Source organism: Gavia stellata, chromosome 5, assembly GCF_030936135.1.
Source record: "Gavia stellata isolate bGavSte3 chromosome 5, bGavSte3.hap2, whole genome shotgun sequence".
In the NCBI taxonomy this organism is placed as follows: Eukaryota; Metazoa; Chordata; class Aves; order Gaviiformes; family Gaviidae; genus Gavia; species Gavia stellata.
The window spans coordinates 20,133,262-20,154,223 of record NC_082598.1 but is presented as its reverse complement, the minus strand read 5'-3'; the positions used below and the strand labels follow the sequence as shown (position 1 = coordinate 20,154,223).

Below are 20,962 nucleotides of genomic sequence, written 5' to 3'. Positions count from 1 at the left end.
ATTTAAAAATTCCCATTCCCTTCCAGAGGTTTTAGAGCAGTCACCCCTTCCAACCCCTCTTTTATTTCACGGCATCTTCTTGTATATGTATGCAGGCAAGTTATTTGGATAGAATAAAATAAAATAAAATTAAAATACTAACTCAGCCCAAACCTTTCTTTGGCTAGCAGTTCTCCCATTCCATCTCAGTACTAGTTTGTCTGGCCCTGAGTCAAAGGTGGAAGTACTGACAAATTTCTGTCAAAAGCATCTCTGGAGGAGGGTCAGCCTCCACATGTTTACAGCTGCACTTGGTACAGCTACTAACCCCTGGGCTAAATGCTTATCCTCCTTTATTTCAGTTATCTGAATTGGGGATGGAGGGAGGATGACATCTCTTGCCATTTGTGTAACTTTTTTAGATTAATATTGCAGCTCCAAGAAAAATGAATAATTGGACTTCTGAGCAGAGAGTGGAACCACGAAACCCATAGGGATTCCTCTAGCACTAGTCACTAGTTTGCATATTGCAAGTTAACTGCAATTCATGAAGGGTTCTGGCTAAAAATAACTTCAGGGCTCAATTTTGGTGGGCAGGAACTACTAGTTAAGAGGTCAGGGGAAGCTGATCCTTCAGGAGCCTTGTCTGTGTGAGACTGCGTTGGCTGTTGCAGCGAGGTGACCCCGTCTCCTCTTGGCCTGTCCTTGGCTGACTTGGGAAAACGGGGTGCAGGGCCTGTGGGCAGCTGGGGAAGGGGACATTTGCTGCGGTCTGGGACCATCAGAGGCCAAGCAGTAAGCACTGGCTGCTGCATGCGTGAAGCTCTGCTGCCCACCAACAGCAGTCTCCACAGGAGCTTGCCCTCCTCTGCAGCCAGGCATAACCCGACAAAGGGTAACTTGGTGCATAAGCAGATTTAAAAAAAAAAAAAAAACAAAAAAACACAACTCCAGTTCTTTTGTGTGATATCTTCATTTTATTTTGTTTGCCTAAAATTGTAGCAGAGCAAATCTGTGGCCTGTGTTACTAAAATCTGATCAGATTACTACAGTTCAGAAATATTTCCACATTATACTTTGTTTTAATATGAAAAACGCCAAGAGCTAGGCCCAAGAAAAAAGGCTGACTCAGTTCCACTGAGCTCTGTCTGAAGAAAAGTCTTATTTGAAGATGAGAGATGTGTTGGTAAGGCTGTCTGTCATTTCTAGTTTATTAAAAAAAATTGCTAGGAGGCACTAAAGCTGTCCACTGCCTTTCCCTCTGTTCCTTCACTCAAAGGTGCTTCATTCACATCGACTTTACCATAGCGGTTTTGTGTAAAACAAGATTTGATTTTAGAGTATTTAAAGGTTACTGTTCTCTCCAGTGCTGCGCTGCAGACTTATGTGTGCTCCACTGCAATCGCCTTCCCAGCCATTTTAGAGAATAGATAGGCTATGTTATGGAAATATGGGATTTTTTTTCTTCCACTAGCTACCACAAGCCCTGGCATGGATCTGGCAGGGAGTGTGCTCTCCTGCGCTGCTGTGGCAGCCCAGGCACCACAGCTTACCTCCGAGCTGCGAGGTCCCGGCTCTGTGGCTAAACGGCCAGGTGGCAAAGCAAGCCCCAAACAGTATGACAGCTGGGTGGGTGGCAGCCTCATCGAGGGATGGTAGCTTTGGAACAGCCTCGGCTCCCACCAAATTCCTTACGGTTGCATCAGGGAATCTCTTCTGTACCCCAAGATATCAAATCCATAGTGGTTGTTCCTGGGATCATCCTCTTCAGGTCCCTCTCAGAAAAAGCCGTTAAAAACTGGATTGGTATTAATGATGAACGAGTCAGGAAACAAGAGCTCCAGGGTGATGCTCTAGGTGCCCCAGGGAAGATGGTGCAAGGTGGATGGTAATAGGGGTAAAGAGAAGGATCTAGGTGGGGTTTTCCAGGGGCCTGCAGAGAGTTACAAATACAAGGTGTATCCCTGAAGCTTCCCCACGTTTTACCCTTTATGGCTGGAACTGGAGATGACAGTTGCCCATCCCCAGAAGGGCTCTGTGAGCATCCCGGCGAGGGTGGGAAGAGGAGAGGAAGGGCACAGCTACTGAGTGCAGGGGGGGATGCCCCCAGCCTCTGAACAGGAATGCCAGAAGCCAGTTCCCTGGGTCTGATAATATCAGACGTGAGCAGGTTTTGGTCTCTTCCCAGGGACTTGAAAGTGTGAAAGGAAAAGGGGAAAAAAAGAACTTTATGATTTCTTTTGTTCCAAAGAAATAATCAGCAGTGAGGTGAGTAAAGGAGAGATGATGAAGATCTGCAATGGTCTGTGGTTTTGATGTGGTCCTGCCAGCTCTGCCAATGTGCAAGAAGCTGCAAAACAGGAATCTGTCTCCTTGGCTTGCCTGGATGTCTGTGCTCAAACAGCACCAAAGCCTTCCCAGGAAAGTGATGCATGGCTCCGTTTCTCAAACATATAGGGACAATAAATTTAAATGTAGATGCTCCTTTACAGATTAGTCTCTCTGTGAAACAGTAACACCCAAGTGAAAGACATTGTTCATGCTGCTTTTAGCAGGCCTGACAAGTTGGATTTTCCTGCAAATCATAGCAAATGTGGGTTCTGGAGAACATATGCTCCAAATGTTGGGGGAAACAAGTGACAAATGTATTTTTTATGTAATCAGCTGGAGTGATTTTGCTTTTTTTGTTTTAATAATGAGTAAGTGAAATATGCTTGTGAAGAGGGAGATGTTCAGGGAGGTATGAGAAAATTTAGGAAGATCTGTTGTGGTGGCTACCTGTGCTCCTGCTTCACTTAGGCACTCTGGACACGTTTTACTAGAAGCACCGAGTTAAAAAGAGTTGCACCTCTGCAAGCCCAGTTAGCACTGATAATCAGCTAATCTGCACTAACAGTGAATATTCTGAGTCAGGTCACTTGCACATGAACAAGCAAGTGATTTCCCCTGGCATTCAGTGCTGTTTATTTGAGCCCTCTGTCTGTGGAGGCAGATGTGGCAAAATTCAGCCTGGTGTCAGTAATGTCAGTAACACATCACTGTTCGCTGTTTGGAGAAGGTGATTTTGGACTCTCTAATATACAGCTCCTCAGACAGCAGCCTGTGGCCCAGAGCTGGGCCAGGAATTAATTTGGCCCAGATCTCTTGAGTTTTTCAGAGAGATGGTACAGAGGCACCACTGTGGTGTTCATCTGTAAAAAAAAAAAAAAAAAAAAAAAAAATCTCAGTTCATAACTGCCCTAACAAAATTGGAGAGGGCACACTGCTTTATTCCATTGTAGAATTACTGCACCAATGAACCCATAAGTCCAAGGAGTTTGACTCACTGGCTTATGCTATTGAGGGTATATTCTGGGTAGGATGAACTGGATAAATAAGGAAAAGAAGCTGAGAAGGAAAAAAAATCAGCAAACAAATAGGATAGAAGTAGAACAGAGAGGATAGAGTGGAAAACAAATACAGGACTGTGCAAAAAATAAGAGTAAAGATGCACAGAAGGAAGATTTCTAATTAAAAATTAATAGGGAACATATACTTTATATAGAACACCATTCATGCCAACACACCTTTGGAGTGCAGTTTGCTCTTTTATATACAGCATTGGCTGATCTTCTGCTGTAAGGCCATTCATTCTTGGAGGGTCGAGCGGAAGGGGTTGAACTGGTGTGAGACTGGTTTGCAAACCTCAGCTTGCTTGAAACTCCAGCACTATTTTTATATACAAATTTGGTTGTTCTCACTGCACTGAAAAAGTAGCAAACTTTGCTGAAAATCAGCAAGTACAATAGACTGGGGGGCAAGGAAAGAAATTTTCTTCCTCAGTGCCGTGACATGAAGGGACTAAGTTTTAGATTTCAAAATCACGGGGGCTCCAAAATCAGTAGCTTATTTGAGAAATCTAAATTACAGGGAATAAAAACATAAACATAGTTTAAAAATGTGGATGAAAGAAGAGGAGGAAGAGATAAAATGAACACTGAATCCAGGAAACAGTCAAGGACAGAGGGCTTGAAGGCTTCGGTCTTTGAATTCTGTTCCCTGTTGCTGCAGGCAGCCGTACCTTCCAGTCCTGTTAAACAATGTATCAGGATTTGGGAATTTGTGCCCAGGTGCTCTTGGAAGGCTTGCCAGAACTTTCGTGAATTATGGCCCTTGAAGAAGAAAAGGAAAAATTTGGGAATTGCTGACACTAGGTACAGAGTAACCTGAAAACAGGGTAAGTGCAGTGATCGAGGAGGTGGTCTGATGATGGACATTTCAACAGGGCAGATTGGGTCAAATGAACCAGCAGACTTTACCAGCTGAAAGAGGGTTTTCTTTCTCTGTGTTTGTTATGGAACCAAATAATGTGTGCATGCTCAGATATTGCCCCAGGGAAGATGTTTGTGCAATTCTTTCGTGTTGTCAAAACACAAGAGGAGAGCATTGCTAAAGCTACCAGGGAACGTTCAGAAGACAAGGTTTCCTTTGAGGAGAGCAGCTTAGGTGCTGGCTGGGTTTCACAGGCGTCATTTACACATGCTGAGGCTGTGCCATTTCCAAACTAGACCACCACTGCAACTGCCTTCCTCGCTTTTCTCCTCTTACAGGCACTACACTCAAAAAAAAAAACTGCATTAAAGCATGGAAAAAAGATCCTAGTGGGTAAATTTATACTATGGCTTGGGTTGGACATTTCTATTTAAAAAATATATATTCTTCCTAAGCAATAGGGAATCCTTGTTGAAACCACGCAGTCTTTTGTAGTTGGAATCGTGCTTGGCATCCCTTCCAGGTAACGCTGGAAGTGCCAGCAAAGTTCAAGCCATAATGTGGACAGGGCCATAGAAAAGCTCTGGGGGACTCTGTTATTATTACCTATTGCTTGCACTGTCTACAATGCACTAAGAAAGTTCTCCAGTCTCTAAAGCTTGTATGGTTAGAGCACCACTAAGGTCACAGTTTATATTTATCAGTTAACTTGCTAATTTGAAGGGAAAGCAGTGAAGTGGAAATGTAGAAAATAGAAACAACATGAGCAGGTCAAAATATCCAAAACAGCAATACGAAATGTTCCAGTGTAAATACATTTCTATAAAAGGTGTGAATGAAACTTCAAAAAAACCAGATGATGGATTCGGCACAGTCAATGAACACAATTATAAGTAGGTCTTGAAGGAGAATATTCCACCAACCATGGATCCACAGATAATAATTAATAAGAACCAACTCTACTCCAGGCAGGCAGGTGCCCAGCATTATTTCACAGTTGACTGTTCGGGGGGTAGAGGTACTCACCTTTGCCCCAGATCTGAATAATTTACTGCAGTTTTATCATTAAATCAGCATATAATTGGGAAGGAAATGAGGTTTTTTTCATCGTGAGAGCAAAGCAATACCGTTAATTTAATCATTTGTAGGAAAGGCTTTCTGTAGTCATTTGGTATTTTGCTGTGGTTTTTTTTAATTAAGTAAAGTAAAAACAATGCCATTTTTGTCATCTGTGCTTGGTGAAAATATGACAGTGTGATGTGATTTGCAACTTAAGCACAAGCCGGGAAAACTGTACGTTTTATCAGGACTGGCAATAATGAATTACAAGGGAACACAAATAAGCTAAGAATATATCTGAGACCTCCTACCATTTCTGAAGTTTCCAGTGTCTGCGGGAAAAAGGCTATTTCAAGAATTGTACTTCTTTTTATTTATTTTTTCTCTCAGTAAAATTGCCATAGCCTTGTATAATAATTGAATTAATTTAGCCTTTGGAATACTCAAGTTTGCAAATAACAATGAAAATGAATATTTCATGACAAGGAGGATGATCAATTATAGTTTTGTGACTTTGACTGGTAGCCCAGCGCGACGGAGCCAGCGCTTACATTTCACGAGACTTTTTGCACCTAGCTAATTAGAAAAAAAGGCAACTTAAGACAATAAGCAGGCAGGTGGGGATAGTTAAACAAGAGCTTTATTTGGGTTTTTTTTCCTCTGTCGTGGGCAATGTTTTGCGGTTCAGTGTGGTACCTGGAGTTTGTCGTGTATGCGGTGCAGAAGGGCATCGTAAACCCGTTGCCCCTGCAAGCAGCCCCTGTTGTCTGGGAAAGGCTTCCACGAGGAGACACTTCTGTTAACAGCGTGGCTGGGTTTTCACACGACAAGGGCTTTTTTTTTTGCTGTTTTCAATGAGAAAACGCTGGGTCCAGGTCAGAGGGGTTGGTGCAGGGTGTGTATCCAGAAATGCGCCCTGAGGCAGCGGTGCTGATAGGAAAAAGCGTTCAGGGGTCCGAGCAGTTAGGGGCAGGACCCTGACAGTTGCTGGTAACAGCCCTGGTTTCTAGGGTGAGTACACTGGGACAGAGAAATGATTAAAGAGCAGCTAAGAAGCACTGTAGCGTAGCTGGGAACAGGATCAGGCTCCCTCCTTGTAGCAGGTGAGATAACTGTGTGAATGTTTTTTATAGATGCTTACTCCATTCCTGGGAAATGCTGGGAGGGGGTGCGGGGGTCGCTGGTGTGGAAAAACTAACCCGAGTTGCAATTGCTGGTGAGAAACCGCTAACCTAACCAAAATACTTGGCGAGGTGCAAAATCCCCACGTGAAAAAAAATGTTGGAAGGTGGCGTAACTTTTGCTGAACTCTGGCATAGCGTCTCCCAAGGAAACAGCGCCGGGGAGCCGGTGCGGGCGCTGCAAAGGTTAGGCTCGGGCTATTCAGAGCACGCAGGCTGTAGCTCGCCGTGGAGTTACTTCACTTTTTCTTCATAATAAGCACAGCTCTGCCTGTTGTTTGCTTTGGGGGCGGGGGGGGGGGGGGGAAGCAAGCCAAGAAATGAGAAAAGATGGGGAGGGATGGGAGCTGTTCTTCGGCGGGAGCAGAGTTTTGGGGGTGTGGCGTGGAAATGTGCTTGGAATCACAGCGTGGTGCCGCGGCCGCCGAGGTCTGAGCGGGTTTTGCAAAGATTTCCTTCACTTCAGGCTGGGTCTGCCCCTGGTGACGTCACGGGCTGGAGCCGCGGCACCAGAAGGCTGGATGAGTGACAGCCCAGCCTACTTTTTAATAGCTTTGTCATGTGACGGGGAACAGTAGTAAGACAGGTGCCTTCGGTTCACTCTCAGAGAGGGTCTCGTTGCCTGCATGAGTGTCTGCTGCCTGCCTGCCTGACTCTGGACCGTAGTTTGCCAGCTTTCCTGCCGTCGCTCCGCAGCTGGATGGCGTGGGACATGTGCAACCACGACTCTGTATGGAGTGATCTCGAGGTGAGGGGCGCGCGGCGTGGGCGGCGCGCGGGGTGCAGGCGTTCGGTGGGGACGGCGGGGGCTTGTCGGGGAACCGGCAGGACGGCCGAGGCGGCATACTTTGCAAACAAGCCCGGATCTTATCTTAACTCCAGTAAGTTTGCTATTTTAAGGTTACTGTGCGATGCCTTGAGCAAATCAAAGCTGAGCTCCTGTCATCAGTATCTCCTGCAGTTGGAAACTATTTTCATGTGCCTCTGGCTCGCTTTCCCGTCATATGCAATATTTATGCTCTAAGATACTGATATGAAACTGTGTCTGAAGTCTTTCCAGTGGCGTTTAGTGGCCTGGTTGGAAAAATGCCATGTTTATTTAGAATAAGATTAACATTTCTTTAAAAAAGAAAAGTTCAAATTAACCATCGGCTTCGTATTTTAATTGCTTGTTTCACTCTGCTCTGTCAAAGGTTTTTTCCTTGTTTATCAGCTGCAGAATTCAAACACGCACACGAGAATGAATACCCTGTTGTTTGGCTTTAGATGCTTTTAAAAGAGATTTCTGGAAGGAGACCTTTCCCTGCTTCTTGTGTTGGAATAATGGTGCTGTAGCTAATGTCCTGTAGAGCAGGGTTCTCAGTCAATCCGAGTAGTCCAACAAATGGTTAAATCCCACCGTACAGCAGAGACAACAGGATGAACCATGAGAATAGAGTTTATGCAGGACTGTGTGAACTGCTGCTGCTGCTGCTGCTGCCGCCGCCGCTGCTGCTTGTGTAAAAATAGACGGCAATACATCAAATCCACAGCTTCTGCTGGCTACAATTCATAAAGGGGAAAAAAAAAAAGCAAGCAGCTCCCTGGTAATCTCTGGAGTATAAAGTGAGGTTTGAGGATTTCTGCATGTTTGCATCTGGCAAAATGGAGCATTACCTGAAAGTTCGGGCAACTTGCGAAGCGAGGCAAACTTTCTTTGGACCCCATGGAGAGGAATCCCAAATACAGAACTGCTCAAAGGAACTAACCCTCTGGCTGTGAGCTTGGAATAAGTGCTTAAAATGCTCCCCTCGGGCAACGGGGGAGGGAAAAACAGGTTACAGGCAATGCTTTTTAAATAAGATGTTCATGCCGTAGAGAGCTACCCATGTGAAGTAAAAATGTACCAGTATATTTTTCCTATCTGGCGGAGCATGCGTGTGGATTCTCAAGTCTTTTTGTCCTGTTTTAAATATTTGCAGCTTGCCATTGTATCCGCTGATTTCTGTTTGCATATTGTAATTGCTCTTATCTTGTTTTGATTTCTTGGTAAAGTGGAATAGATATGGATAATTCATATGTCCTGTAGCTATTATGAGTCAAGGCTGTAAGTGGATGACTTTCTGGCTCCAAAGTCCTAATTGTTTCTGAGTAGCTGGAGTATCCTGTGGGTTGTTGTCTGGCTTGTAGCATGGGTCTCAGCTGCCGTAGCTTCATTTTTCCATCATGTATTATTCCTGATGCTGCTAGGAGCTGATTGAGGAACCAGCTTACATGGAAATACTGAAGATTTATTTTAATCACTAGAGTTCCTGCAGTAATTTCAAGCTAGTAACAGAATAGATAATTTATGTCAATGACTTTTTTATAGTGCAGAGAAAAAAAAAAGAAAAAAAAAGGGTTTGATCTTAATATTAATTGTGTGGTGGATGGATTAACTGTGGGTAGGATTTTACCAATGTGCTCCTGCATTGCACTTCCTGTAGCAGTACAGGCATCTGCGTGCTGCTTTGGCTCGGGGGATCACCTTTGCTGATCTAAAATATCGCAGGCGGCAGGTACTGGAGGCGGCTTTCATTTTTTGAATCATTAATGTTTGCTGTCAACATAAAAGGTATTATATTCTCGCTCACATAATGACAGGACAGCGTGTTGCTTAATAAAGGCCTGCATCACTGTAGCTGATCAGCGTCCCCAGTGCTTCACAGTTTAATGAAGGTGATGTACAGTAAGGTTGCGAAGATTGATAGAGAGAATCCACATGACACACATTCTGTCAAGTCTCTTTTTCTTTCCTGAGTTCATCCCCTTGGCTGTTTGAAAAACTTGTTAAAAATAAAACGCAGATTATTTTTTCATTAATATAATTAATATGGCACAAGTCCAGTCGTCTTTTTTTTTTTTTTTTTAATTTACCTTCAAAGGCACAAAAACATGCAAAAGGTTAATGGAGAATTATACTTAATTATAATGATTCATTATCGTCAGTGCAGTTAAGCTAATTTATTGTTTGCGCCTGAACTAAGAGGAAAAAAGTCTGTTGGAGTGAAATAACGCACAGTAATTAGCCTTTTGTGTTTAGTGACTGCTTTATCCTCCTAAATGTTACTATAAAATTAAGGTTATAGTTATGGAATAACTATCATATCAAATAACAGTGGGAAGACAGTAAAATGTATGCTAGCAATGCAGCTGCACCTGTTAGAGATGTATAGGCAAACAGTAAATATCAGCGTGTCAGATGAGGACAGTTTTAGGACTTGGAGTGTTAAATCTGGCATCATCCAAAGGCCAAATATAAATTAATAACAGGAACACTTGCTACTAATGTGTCTCAGATTAGAAGCATAATGTCATATTCAGAAACACTGATTTTATTATCATGTCAACATTGGCAAGAGCATATATACTTCATTTCAGCAATTACATTTTTTTAGGTGACATTGCAGTCACTATAAGCAAATGAAAGCTGCAATGAGCAGGATTTTTTTTTTAATACAATTGTTTATGTTGCTTCAGAAGCCCACTGTAGGAACTTAAAAATGCAGATTACCAAGAGTAAACATGTTTAAGTAGGTGGTTCACAGACTGAAGCTATTTTTACAAACTAAAGGAGTAACAGATCAGCAGGATACTTTAGAAGTCTACGGCATCAGTTATAAGCTACTGACCTCCACAACACAAACCTGAGAATGATGCTGAGAATCTACGTTTTCAGTCAAAAACTAGATTATACTTTAATGAGATCAGAGATTTTGGCCAAGCACTAAAAAAGGTCATCTCTGCATTATAGGATTGCTGCCGGAAGGTTGTGTCTCGCACTAAAGAAGAGGGAACTTTTTAATTTTTTTCTTTGGGTTTTTTTTTCCCCATTACCAAAATAATGATAAAAAGTTGTGTGCAGTGGAAATTGCTTAAGTGAGGTTTTGACTTCTTAAAGTTCTGCAGCCCCTTAAATAATAGGAAGGACAGCAACTGCTATTTCAGAGCCTCATTTTGCAGCCTCTCAGCTCCCTTGCCCCTTGGCCTATTCTGTGATTATCTCGTAGTGTCCTGGTAGACGTAGAAGTTGTCTGGTAAATTATAGCTCGCACCAGCTGCACTGAGTCTTTGTGCCAACAGACAAAATCTTCGCTCGTGGCTGCGCTGCTGCATCCAGCCCGCGCACTGCAGACGCACTGAGATTCCCAGGGACAAAAACCTCAATGAAATGCACCTTCAGCAGCTCTCGCTTGCATTATTGTAAAAGGCAGTCCTTGCGAGAGTGACATAACCAGTATTGAGCAATTCACATCTGTGGACACTGTGTTAGTGCCCTACAGACATCTCTCTTCAGAAAGTGGCACTTTCTGGGTTGACTTCAGTCCAAATAGATGTTGGGAAATCATTCAAACCACCCAGTCAACTGACGGGAGTCGAGGAGGACCTGCTGTTGGCCATCCATAACACAACGCTAGAAATACTCAGGGTGGAAGCCCTTAGACTCAGTTGACTTTAAATAGCTTTTAACCATTCAGCGCCTGGTGCCTTTGCAGCTTTACGTGTGTTTTGCAGTATGCCCATATCATCGTAGATGTTGGGAGACGCGTTACAAGGGTACGTGGTACAATGCAGGAGGAATTGCTTCATCGAGCGGCATTGACATATGGGACTCCGCTATTTGCCAAGCTGTTACTACGTGTTTTCCATAATTAGGAAATGGTTTTGGTGGATACTCTTAACATTTCAATTGCCATGCTAAAGTGGATGTGTGTTAGTAATTTTTTCTTGCTTAGTAGGTCAGTCAATAGCCTATCTAGCTTCATACTAGCATATAAAAGGACACTTATTCCTGGTTTATTTGTATTATCACTACTCTCTTCGTAAGTCATGGAGACAGAAACATTTTGCACTGCTGAAGAAGATCCATGCAGACTAGTCTTTGTTTACTGCCTCAACCGAAATGTTTCACAGACCCTCTGCATTAGGATTACTGAATCAGAGGCTGCCAGAGGAGGAAAACCCATTTGTTTCCCTCATGGCAGCTGCTGTCTGCGGACACTTAGGAAGCTGACTGGGACAATATACCTGTTCACACCAAGCAGGTGAAAGGCTGCGTGAACTAACTATGCCTGTCACCCAAAGGTGAATATAGGGATATTTCAGAATGCGCTTTGGTTGCCAGGACCCTGATGTGTAACTGGGTGGCTGTGGTCTGTGCATCATTGAGTGCATTGGGGTGAGAGCACAGCAGCATCACTGAACCGTACTTTTTTATGCCCATATGGTAGCCGCCATCATGACTGACCTCCTGGATTACAGTGAGGATCTGTAGAAGTGAAAGTGTGAATATCTCCAGCTTGAGCTAGCCTCCAGGGCTGAAGGCTGTAACAGGCTGTGCCTCTTTAACCTGAATGCATCAGGAAATGCGTGACAGACCTTGCCCAGAGGTATTCATCTGTAACTTCTACCTGCACTGGTTCGCTCTGAAGCAGGAGAATAAGGCCATGCTTTGGCCTCTGCTGTTGGATTTAATAAAGCTTTGAACACGATTCTTATCAAAGAGTATAGGGAGAAGGAAAGTCATTGCTCCTGGACAGAGATGAGACAGAGAAAGCAGCTTATACCCTCCTGTTTCCCCTCCCCTTTGCATACCTGTGTAGAGCTAACAATGATGTAATGCTTAGTGGGTTTCTTTCCAGAAAACAAAGTCAATTCTGGTGACCCCATGCCATAGCTTAATCGAGGCTTAATTCTCATCACATGATATTGAAGTTAATAGATCCTGGTAATTAATGAAACTCTGTGTTGCTGTTTCCTGCAGTGTGCTGCTCTGGTTGGTGAAGACCAGCCTCTTTGCCCAGATCTCCCAGAACTTGACCTCTCTGAACTAGATGTGAACGACCTAGACGCGGACAGCTTTCTGGGGGGACTCAAGTGGTACAGCGACCAGTCAGAGATTATCTCCAATCAGTACAGCAATGAACCCGCCAATATATTCGAGGTAAGGCAAGGTGATGCAAATGCACATTGCAAAGTCCTTGCTTGCTTTTTCCTTTTTTTTTATTTAGCCTGGTGGACAACGGTTTTACTATTTTTCCCCCGTTAAGAGACAGCAAAAATGGTGATGTGTGTTACAGGTTCTGACTGGCGCCTTTAATCCTCGTGATCAAAACCAGGCCTGCAGTCTGGAGAAAGGGGGGAAAAAATCTTGAAAGAAATTAAATGGAACTTTTGCTTTTTTAAAGGAAAGAGAGCCTAGAGCACATTGCCCTGTGGTGTCATGGCGAGGAGTTGCACAAAGAAAAACAAAATTCAAAACGTGTTTGTTGTCTTCCACTTGCATTCCCCGGCAAGAAGCGGAGTGCAGCACAGCAGCTAGCTGATGGGTAGCTGGAGCTGGAGCATTTCTAGTAAAGGTTTTTACCACTCAGAGCATTACTGTGCAAGGCACTCTGCACACAAATTGAGAGGTCCTCGTAGTTGATGTATAGGGAAGGAAAAGGGTGGATGTAGCAGAGAAGGCAGTAAGGACTGTCAGTAGCTCAGGAGCCAGCACATCGTTTGGGATGTTTCATACATCTCTTGACAGAGAGCAGTTGAAGGGTGGTAGGAGAGATTTAAATGTTTTCTTTAAAATACTGCCTTGAGGATCAGGGTGTACGAGCAGAGGGTTACGGTCTCTTTATCTCTGTGTCTGGTGTTCTTTCTTTTGTTGTGTAAAGCCTTCATAATTCTCCACTCTGTGGTTACGGGGCAGCCGTGCCGCTCCTGAACCCTAACCTCCTTCCCTCCTTGATGATAGGAGATGCCACAGATCGTCCACTGACTGGGAAATGGGACAATAAATTGATTAGCTGGCAGGAGGACCTTGTGCAACAGCAAGCTACGGGTGCTGCCTGTCACATGGCAGGTACCGCAGCTCCAGGAAGTACGGCTGGCCCACTGGCTTGGGGAAGCCCCGAATTATCACGGTGGCATTTAAAGGCTGGAAAAGATTAACTGAAACAGTATAGTAAAATGCTTACCTAAGTTGTCCTGAATAAAATTCTTCTTTTTTGTATACAGCTCTAAACCCACGGTGATCTCCCCGATGCAGATGAAGTTACTCTGGATTTATACCAGTGTAACTGATTGCAGAAACCGGTCCTCTCTATTCAATTTCTGTCATTTACAGCCAAATAACTTGGAATTAATTTTATTCAAATCAAAATGAAATTAGCCCTGCAAAGCCCTGTGCTTAGGCCCTCTTTTTTCATTAGTTGTATAATGTTCCGTGCCCTGTTTTACAAAGTTTCCAAACCCTGTCTTGTTCTTGAATTGCAGTTGTACCGCCTCGGGCAGGGTACGGCGTGTTGGTGTGCAGGTTTGGATGGTCGGTAGCAGGGAGGCAGGGAGGCAGGGGATGCATTTGCAGCTAGCGTGGTAGAGAGTGGCTTTGCCTTTTTTATAACTGAGGAGACATATTTTTCCTTACTCATGAAAAGGCAAATGCAGAGGCATTTTCCTTTCGGAAGAATCAGTTGAAGATGCAGACTTTCAAACTGTAAGTTCCAGATAAGTAATACAATTAAGCATCTACCAACCCTAAGCACACAAATTGTTCCAATAAAACCAGTGGAACTTGACCACAGGCTCATTGCTTGCCCTGCGTGTAACTGCATGGCTGCACTGGTGGCCGCAGCTGCCGAGTACAAAATTGTCTCGGGTAGGTAGTGACGCTTCCCCTACACGCCTTTTATAGGATTGTCACTTCCTATATGAGACAATTTCCATTCTGAAAATCAAAGCATGTTGCAAACACCAAGACAAACAGATAGGCTTGTACTTAACCTCATTGGGAGATGGTGACATGAGGTACTGGTCGTTACATGTAACCTCTCATGGGCACGTTTGGGTGCATCTGAGGATGAGCGGCCTCAGTGTGAAGAGATAGGTGGTATGCAGCTGGGGGAATGCATCTAGGCAGCAACTAATAGGTCATAAGTAATAGTTTGGAAATTAAATACACTGCTTCTTTCCTAATTGGAAAATTCTGTTGTCCTCTTTGCAAACGTCTGGATTTCCTCACACTTACAGCTTTGTTTGCAGGCTGCATCACTGTCTCTGACAGCACAGCTTGGCCCATACTTACCTGTAGGGACAAGTTGTGCTCTAATAGTGTTTTGCAATACTACAGTGCAAAATTAGACTATTTTCAGCTTCATAGTGTGTTACATTTACATTTCTTGATTGCTTGGCCTAGGAAGATGGAAATGAAACAGTTATTTTCTCCTCCCATACATTAACCCTGTTCCCATTCTCCATCGTGCAGCTGGATACCTTGCACTATTTCTCGCCTATGCCGCTCTGTAATGTGACGACTGGGGGTGCTCAAGAACAGAAGAAGATGTCTTCTTCCTCCACAGACTATCTCACATACTCTGCGAGGAACTATTTGTTTTAGCTGAGAGAATGGAAGTTTTGTGCAGTTGCCCATTTGGTAATCTCTAGATTTTTTCATACTGATCTACACTGGCTTTTCTTTTTAAAGAAAATAACCTTTTTTCTTTACTTTTTTTTTTCTTTTTCTCTCATATCATCGTGGGAGTAGTATGTTTTTATCTAACTTAAGCTTCCAGATGAGGCCTTGTCATACAAAAATAGAAATACAGTCTGTTGGGGGTGGAAGGGAAAGAACCAGAACGGCAAGCAAACGCTGGGAAGTACAAGAGCAGCATTAATTGCACAAGCTGTACAGTGTTAATTGCCACACCTAACCTTGAATGAAGCACACTCTCCTTTGAGGTATTAATGCATTACATGTGGTATTTTCTAGGTGAGGGCCGGTGTTTAAAAGCCCTTTACAAAGTTCCTGGATGTCTCAAGCCGGTGCACTTTTTTTTGAGAAAGGCTTGTATTTCAGAAATTGAATTTCTGCAATGGCTTTCTGCAAATCATGTTCCTGGAAGCTCGCTTGAGCCGAGCACCCACAAGCGGTGGCACTGGGAGTCTCACGGACTAGAAATTATTAATAGTTATGGTAGCAACGAGGAGCCAAGTGAGATAAAGGTCCTATTAGTCTAGATAGCATGTAACTGTTGAGTATAAATTCCTGCTCTCATCCACTTAGGTGGGATGAGATACTGGCCTTCCCCCCAGTATTAGACCACAACCAGTATCATGTAGGCACACCTGATTCATCACTGCGTTATTCTACTTGCCTGCCAGTGTAACTGATACTAGTCCCAAATCAAGCCTGTACCGTCTGCCCCAGCATGAAGGCTTTTCTTATCAATGTGTGTACATATGCGTATGATTAATTAGTTGATTTCCTTCTATTGACAGCTTGATCACTTCTGGCTTTCACCTGGTTTTCTTTGCCCGTTGTTCTGACCACTGGAAAGATAAAGTGAAGGAGTTCTTGTCCCTCAGGGCACTGTCTGTTGACACGATTTGATGCAAGTAAATAGTTAACAAGTCACCCAAGACCAGTTATTTAGATGGTTCACTGCATCATTCACTTTCATTATTTGCTTTTGTGAACAACTAGACTTTAAAAATTTGTATTTGTAAAAATTGAAATGGCTGCTTTTAGAAAATCAGAATGATTAGTTTTTTGTTCTCAAAGCCAATGTTATGTGAAAATGTGAACAAACATACAACTTAATGTGGCACGAGTGAGAAGGCTTTTTGTTCGCAAAAACTGTTGTCCCCTGAGGCTTCTTCAAGTATACCGTACCCTATCATGTAAGATTAGTCATATTTAAAATTTTTTATGACCCATGCCTAGCATTATGGGGAGAGAAGATATCTATGGAGGTTATATCTCTTTGCTGACATTGCTTACAAATAACTCAACTGACGTTAAGGGAAAAGGCAGCCCATAGGTAGGCAATAACCTCTTAAAGTGTAATGAACTTGTGTAAAATCATAAAGATTTGTAAGTAAGTAAGTAAGTGTGGAATTGTCATACTTGGCAAAACACTTCTTTTAGCCTTTAAAAAGACTTCAGAAAACCCACATTGCTTGCCCTTCCATTGATTTCATTTATTTACATAATTCAGTATTCCAGAGAGATGCTCAACATATTTGATAACTTCATTTTTAATTGTTCTGTATAGGTGGAGCCCAGGTTACTTTTCAAGACCATGCTACGTGCTGTGTATTTATTTGGAAAGCCTAAATAAGCTACTGTGTTTTATTGTAGGCTGCCAAAAATGCTGTATTACAAGCAATGAGAATGTGGGGAGAGAAAGAGATGTACAATGAAATGCATACTGTCTTGCCCCTGGCAGCAGGGAAATTCATGGAGATAAATGATTTCTTATTTATTTGGAAGGGTTTGCATCAGGAAGATGATGAGGGTACAGGGGAGCCTTAAACATCACCAGGGTAATTTGCATTGGTTCAGATTATAAACTCTCTCATGTTCTGCGGTGCTGCTAGTCTCTTTCACTATTTCAGGTTATTCATTCAAGGTTTGCAGCCGGATTGATTAATGAATTACCAGATCTTGCGTAAAATGACTTGGCCTGACTTTTAAACAACCACCAATGTTTTCTTTGCCAGTCTTGTGACTGGTGTTAATGGGTTTCCAGAGAGCTGAGCCTATATAGACTTTCTGTACTGGCCTCCCCTAGCATTTTTTCCACTTTTTAATTTTCTCCAAAACTAGTAGCCCAGGGCAGGCAGTTCAAGGAGATATAATCTCAGGGAAAAAAAGACATAGTAGTCAAATCCTTGATGGCTGATGCCCTTCAGTGCCAAATCAGCATGATTTATCATAGCCATCTATTCAGCACAACAGAGGCTGGAGGTGAGCTGCATGGTGTACCTCACACAATATGCATAACTAGAGCTCTGAACTTTGAAGGAAAGCCTCAGAGCTATTTGCAAAGTGCTGGTGCTTAGTGAATACTAAATTACATTTAGGAAATAGTCTACTGCTACCAGTTATACTTCATTTTTATTCTTGACACAGACACCTAAATCAGAGAACAGTAACATTTCAGAGATTATGGTAGCAGTTTGGGTATGTTCCAACACTATAATAGGATCAGAATTTTAAGGCCTTTTTTATTATTACCAATAGTCACTTAGTTTCTACTGCAGCGTACTTTGTAGGGAATTACAGCTTTTACTAAAAAGATTAAAATGCTATTATGCAAATGATTGCAGTATGTTATTATGTTTACAAATTAACATCCATGGCTCAACACACAAATTAACTAACTATTCCATCTATATTATTAAGGATTTAATAAAGTAACTGTTGATAAAAATGAGGAGCTTGGAACAGTTAATAGGAACTGATTGTGATTTAACATAGAACTTAAACATTGTGTTTAATGTTCTAGATGGTATAATGGCAGAATAAAGCTTATCAAAGTGCTTAAAAGAACCGAGATTGTGTGAACAGCATAGCAGCATGTCTGAGGCCTCAGAGAGCACAAACTAAATAGCTCTGGGCAGTAACGTAGAGTGAGCAGCATATCATCGAAGCTTGAAGGTAGCACAGGACCCTCTCATATCAACATGTAGTTTCCTGCTCTAGTAAGTAGGTTTTTTGAAATTCAGATTCATGCACATGGAATGTTTTACATGATAGGCACATGCAGGGTACTTGGGAACTTGTGTCCCTCTAAAATGCATCCTGTAATGAAATGCTTCTATGGCAAATGGGATTTCACTGCAGAGAGTATCACTGTGTGACAAAAAAGGGGAAGGCTGAGTTCAGGCTGAGATGACTTTACAAACAGCGCTGCAAATTGCTATTGCTAGCAGTTCATAAGAGATCATAAAAGCAAACAGATAAGAGCTACTGAGGTCCTAGAGAAATGAATGTACAGTATGTGGTTACAGGATAGATTTAGCAGGGAAACAGACAACATTGTAGGTTTAATACAACAATAAACATAAAAGGCAAAAGATGCAGATTTGGGATAGGAAACTTTATAAGAACAATAAAAGGTAACAATGTGTCATAAAAACTGCTTGTGAGACTAGGAGAAAGACCCTCAATTTCAGGGAAAGAAAATAGCAGAGGCTGGGTGAAAGTGCCAGAATTTTTGTATTCATAATGGAGCAATGTCACGTTTCTTGTGTGTTCCAATGTGTTACCTTTTCCAATGTCTCTGGCCTGACTCAGGTTTCTGCATCTACTAGATAGGAGACCAGCACAATAACATTACATCTATGGGGATGATGTATGTAAACTATAATCTATGACTAGCTATGCTGACATTTAAAAAGGCTCAAGCAGTAAGTGGAATTTATTTTACTCAAACCAGCTGCTATGTAATTGGGAAGAGTTTATGCAAATGCTCCGTATCTAGTGTTAGCAAGGTGTGCTGCTGCTCCCTTTTCTTTCCCGCTTGGACAAACTACAAACTGTCTAAACGTGTCTCTGTTTTAATGCAAGAACCTTGCATGTTGGTTGAAACCTTCAGGCAGGAAAGAAGTCCCAAATGAGCAAAAACCAATCGCTTTGAGAGCTTATTGTTTGATGTATGAGGCCACCAAGACCATTCCCCAGGCGCACAATCAAGAAAATGCAACTGATCCCCTTTGCAGTCCCATTAAGGAGATATTTCACCTGGAGCAGCCGTGGCTTGAGATACCGTGTCTCTGCTCTGCTGAGCAGCTGTCTTTTTTGCAAGAGCGAAGACTAACACTCACCAGAAGAGGAGTAAGCTAATTAGGTCATTAGACAAATGTCTTGGCCCATGTTAAAACCAGCCCTTGAGGACACCATGTTACACTGTGTTCCCACTGGCTACGTATCTAAATACAAACTGGTGTCAGCTGCCATACAGACAAAAATGTAGTAGCCTCCTTTCGCAGAGGTCATCTTAAATCCACTTTGGTCACAGTCACACTCCACATCTGTTTTAGTGAGATGCAGCTTCTTAAGGTGGCATTTGGACTTCATAAGCACACAAACCACCAAGCTATAAATTGCTATTGCTGGAATTATTCTGAATAAGTGTGTACTGTTTCATATTTATAATGGTGAGGCTTCATAATATTCGCAGTGAATATATAACACAGATCAGTTCAACAAGCATGAAATTGTATGTTGTCAACTTGTCACATAAATAGAGTCATATTCTAGCTTACAATAATGTTGAACTAAATATTTTTTCCCTAGAACTGCAGAGAGGGTCGCAAAAAAGTGGGACACTAGCTCTGTCTTTTGTTAGAAAAACACTCATGGAGACGTTGCTAGTGTGAAGTAAATATTTCTGATAAGATTTTTCTGGTTTTTTCTTCCCCGTTTGCTTAACAATAGCAACAGAAAGTTTGCCTTTCTTAGACAGATGCTAATTGGCTAAACTGTTAAATTTATTTCCCTTAATGGTTTTATTTCCAGTGTAACCTCTTTTCCTTTTTTTTTATTGTTGCTATTTTTGCACTGTGCATCATTGCTAATTGCTACTAAATGCTCCATCTTAACCCTGGCATGCTCTTTCCCTGCTGCCCCATCCCACTTAACATTAACTCAGGCCCATGCCATTACAGAAGGATAAAATCATAGTGAGGCTTAATTTAGGAATTTTTTTTCTTAGCGCTGCTAACCTATTGTGCATGTGTAGGTCAGGAGGAGGAAACTGCGTGGAGCAAATTTGTTGCAGGGAGAAATTTTTGGTATTGAATCATGTTGAACTTTTTTTCCCCATGAGCAGAAAAAATGCAAGGAAGAGAGAGAGAGAGAGAGTGAGAGAGAGAGAGAGAGTGTGTGTGTGTGTGTGTGTACAGGTGTCTGTGAAAACTTACCTACTTGTAGCTTTTGTTATAGTACAGTGGTTAATACTCAGATGCAGCAGAAATTTTCAGCCTTTCTGGAGGAGTGTCCCCTGCCAGCTTTTTGGGCCTTTTTTCTGCAGTGTTTGGTTTTTATTTCAGTAGCTTTGTGCAGGTGCGTATGGGATCCTGTGTTTGCAAGTGATGGACTGCAGCATTGGCACGCACAGGGATCTGATGGTGTGCTCATGCGCGCTCAGCCACGGAGGCTGGTTTCAGGTCTCGGTGGAAATCAGCCCCTTTGCAACATGTAGTTGGTGGCTTTGGCTGAGTTTTCCGTTCTGACACAATGGAGCAACAGCCTTGCTTCGTAATGATTGAGAAATTAATTGCACTTTGTGGTGGTGATGAGTCTGAAGGGCCATGATTGGAGCTTGCTTTTTACCACATGCAGTAATCACTGGGTTTTGTTCATGAAAGCACAAAACCAAAACCTACTGAGATTTTGGTGTTGTCATGAAGCCTGAGCTGTGTGATGCACTGGAATAATACTTCCATTTCCTCACACACATCTGTGCTTTTGTGTTTTACTGTGAGTAACACAATGGGGTGCTGGTCCATAATGGGTACTTCTAATCACTAAGATGACAATCAGAAGAACAGGGTATTTTCTGTGAGGAGCCATGGTGGCAGCCTTGGCGAAGTGTTATTGACTTGTTTATTTATGACAGCTTTGAGTTGCCTGAACTGCTCACAGCCATCTAGCTCATCACATGAAGTTCAGGAGGATCAGCCCTTTCAAGCACGTT

At 42.6% G+C, this 20,962-nt stretch overlaps 1 protein-coding gene across 1 annotated transcript in view; it reads left to right on the top strand.

The window, feature by feature from the left end:
* The first annotated feature begins 7,066 nt into the window (after positions 1–7,066).
* Positions 7,067–20,962, top strand: part of PPARGC1A (PPARG coactivator 1 alpha) — a 68,760-nt gene continuing 54,864 nt past the window's right edge. The window contains exons 1-2 of the mRNA XM_059817685.1: positions 7,067–7,218; positions 12,253–12,432. Coding sequence (XP_059673668.1) covers positions 7,171–7,218; positions 12,253–12,432 — 228 coding nt within the window. The 5' untranslated portion in view covers positions 7,067–7,170. The remainder of the gene's footprint in view (positions 7,219–12,252; positions 12,433–20,962) is intronic.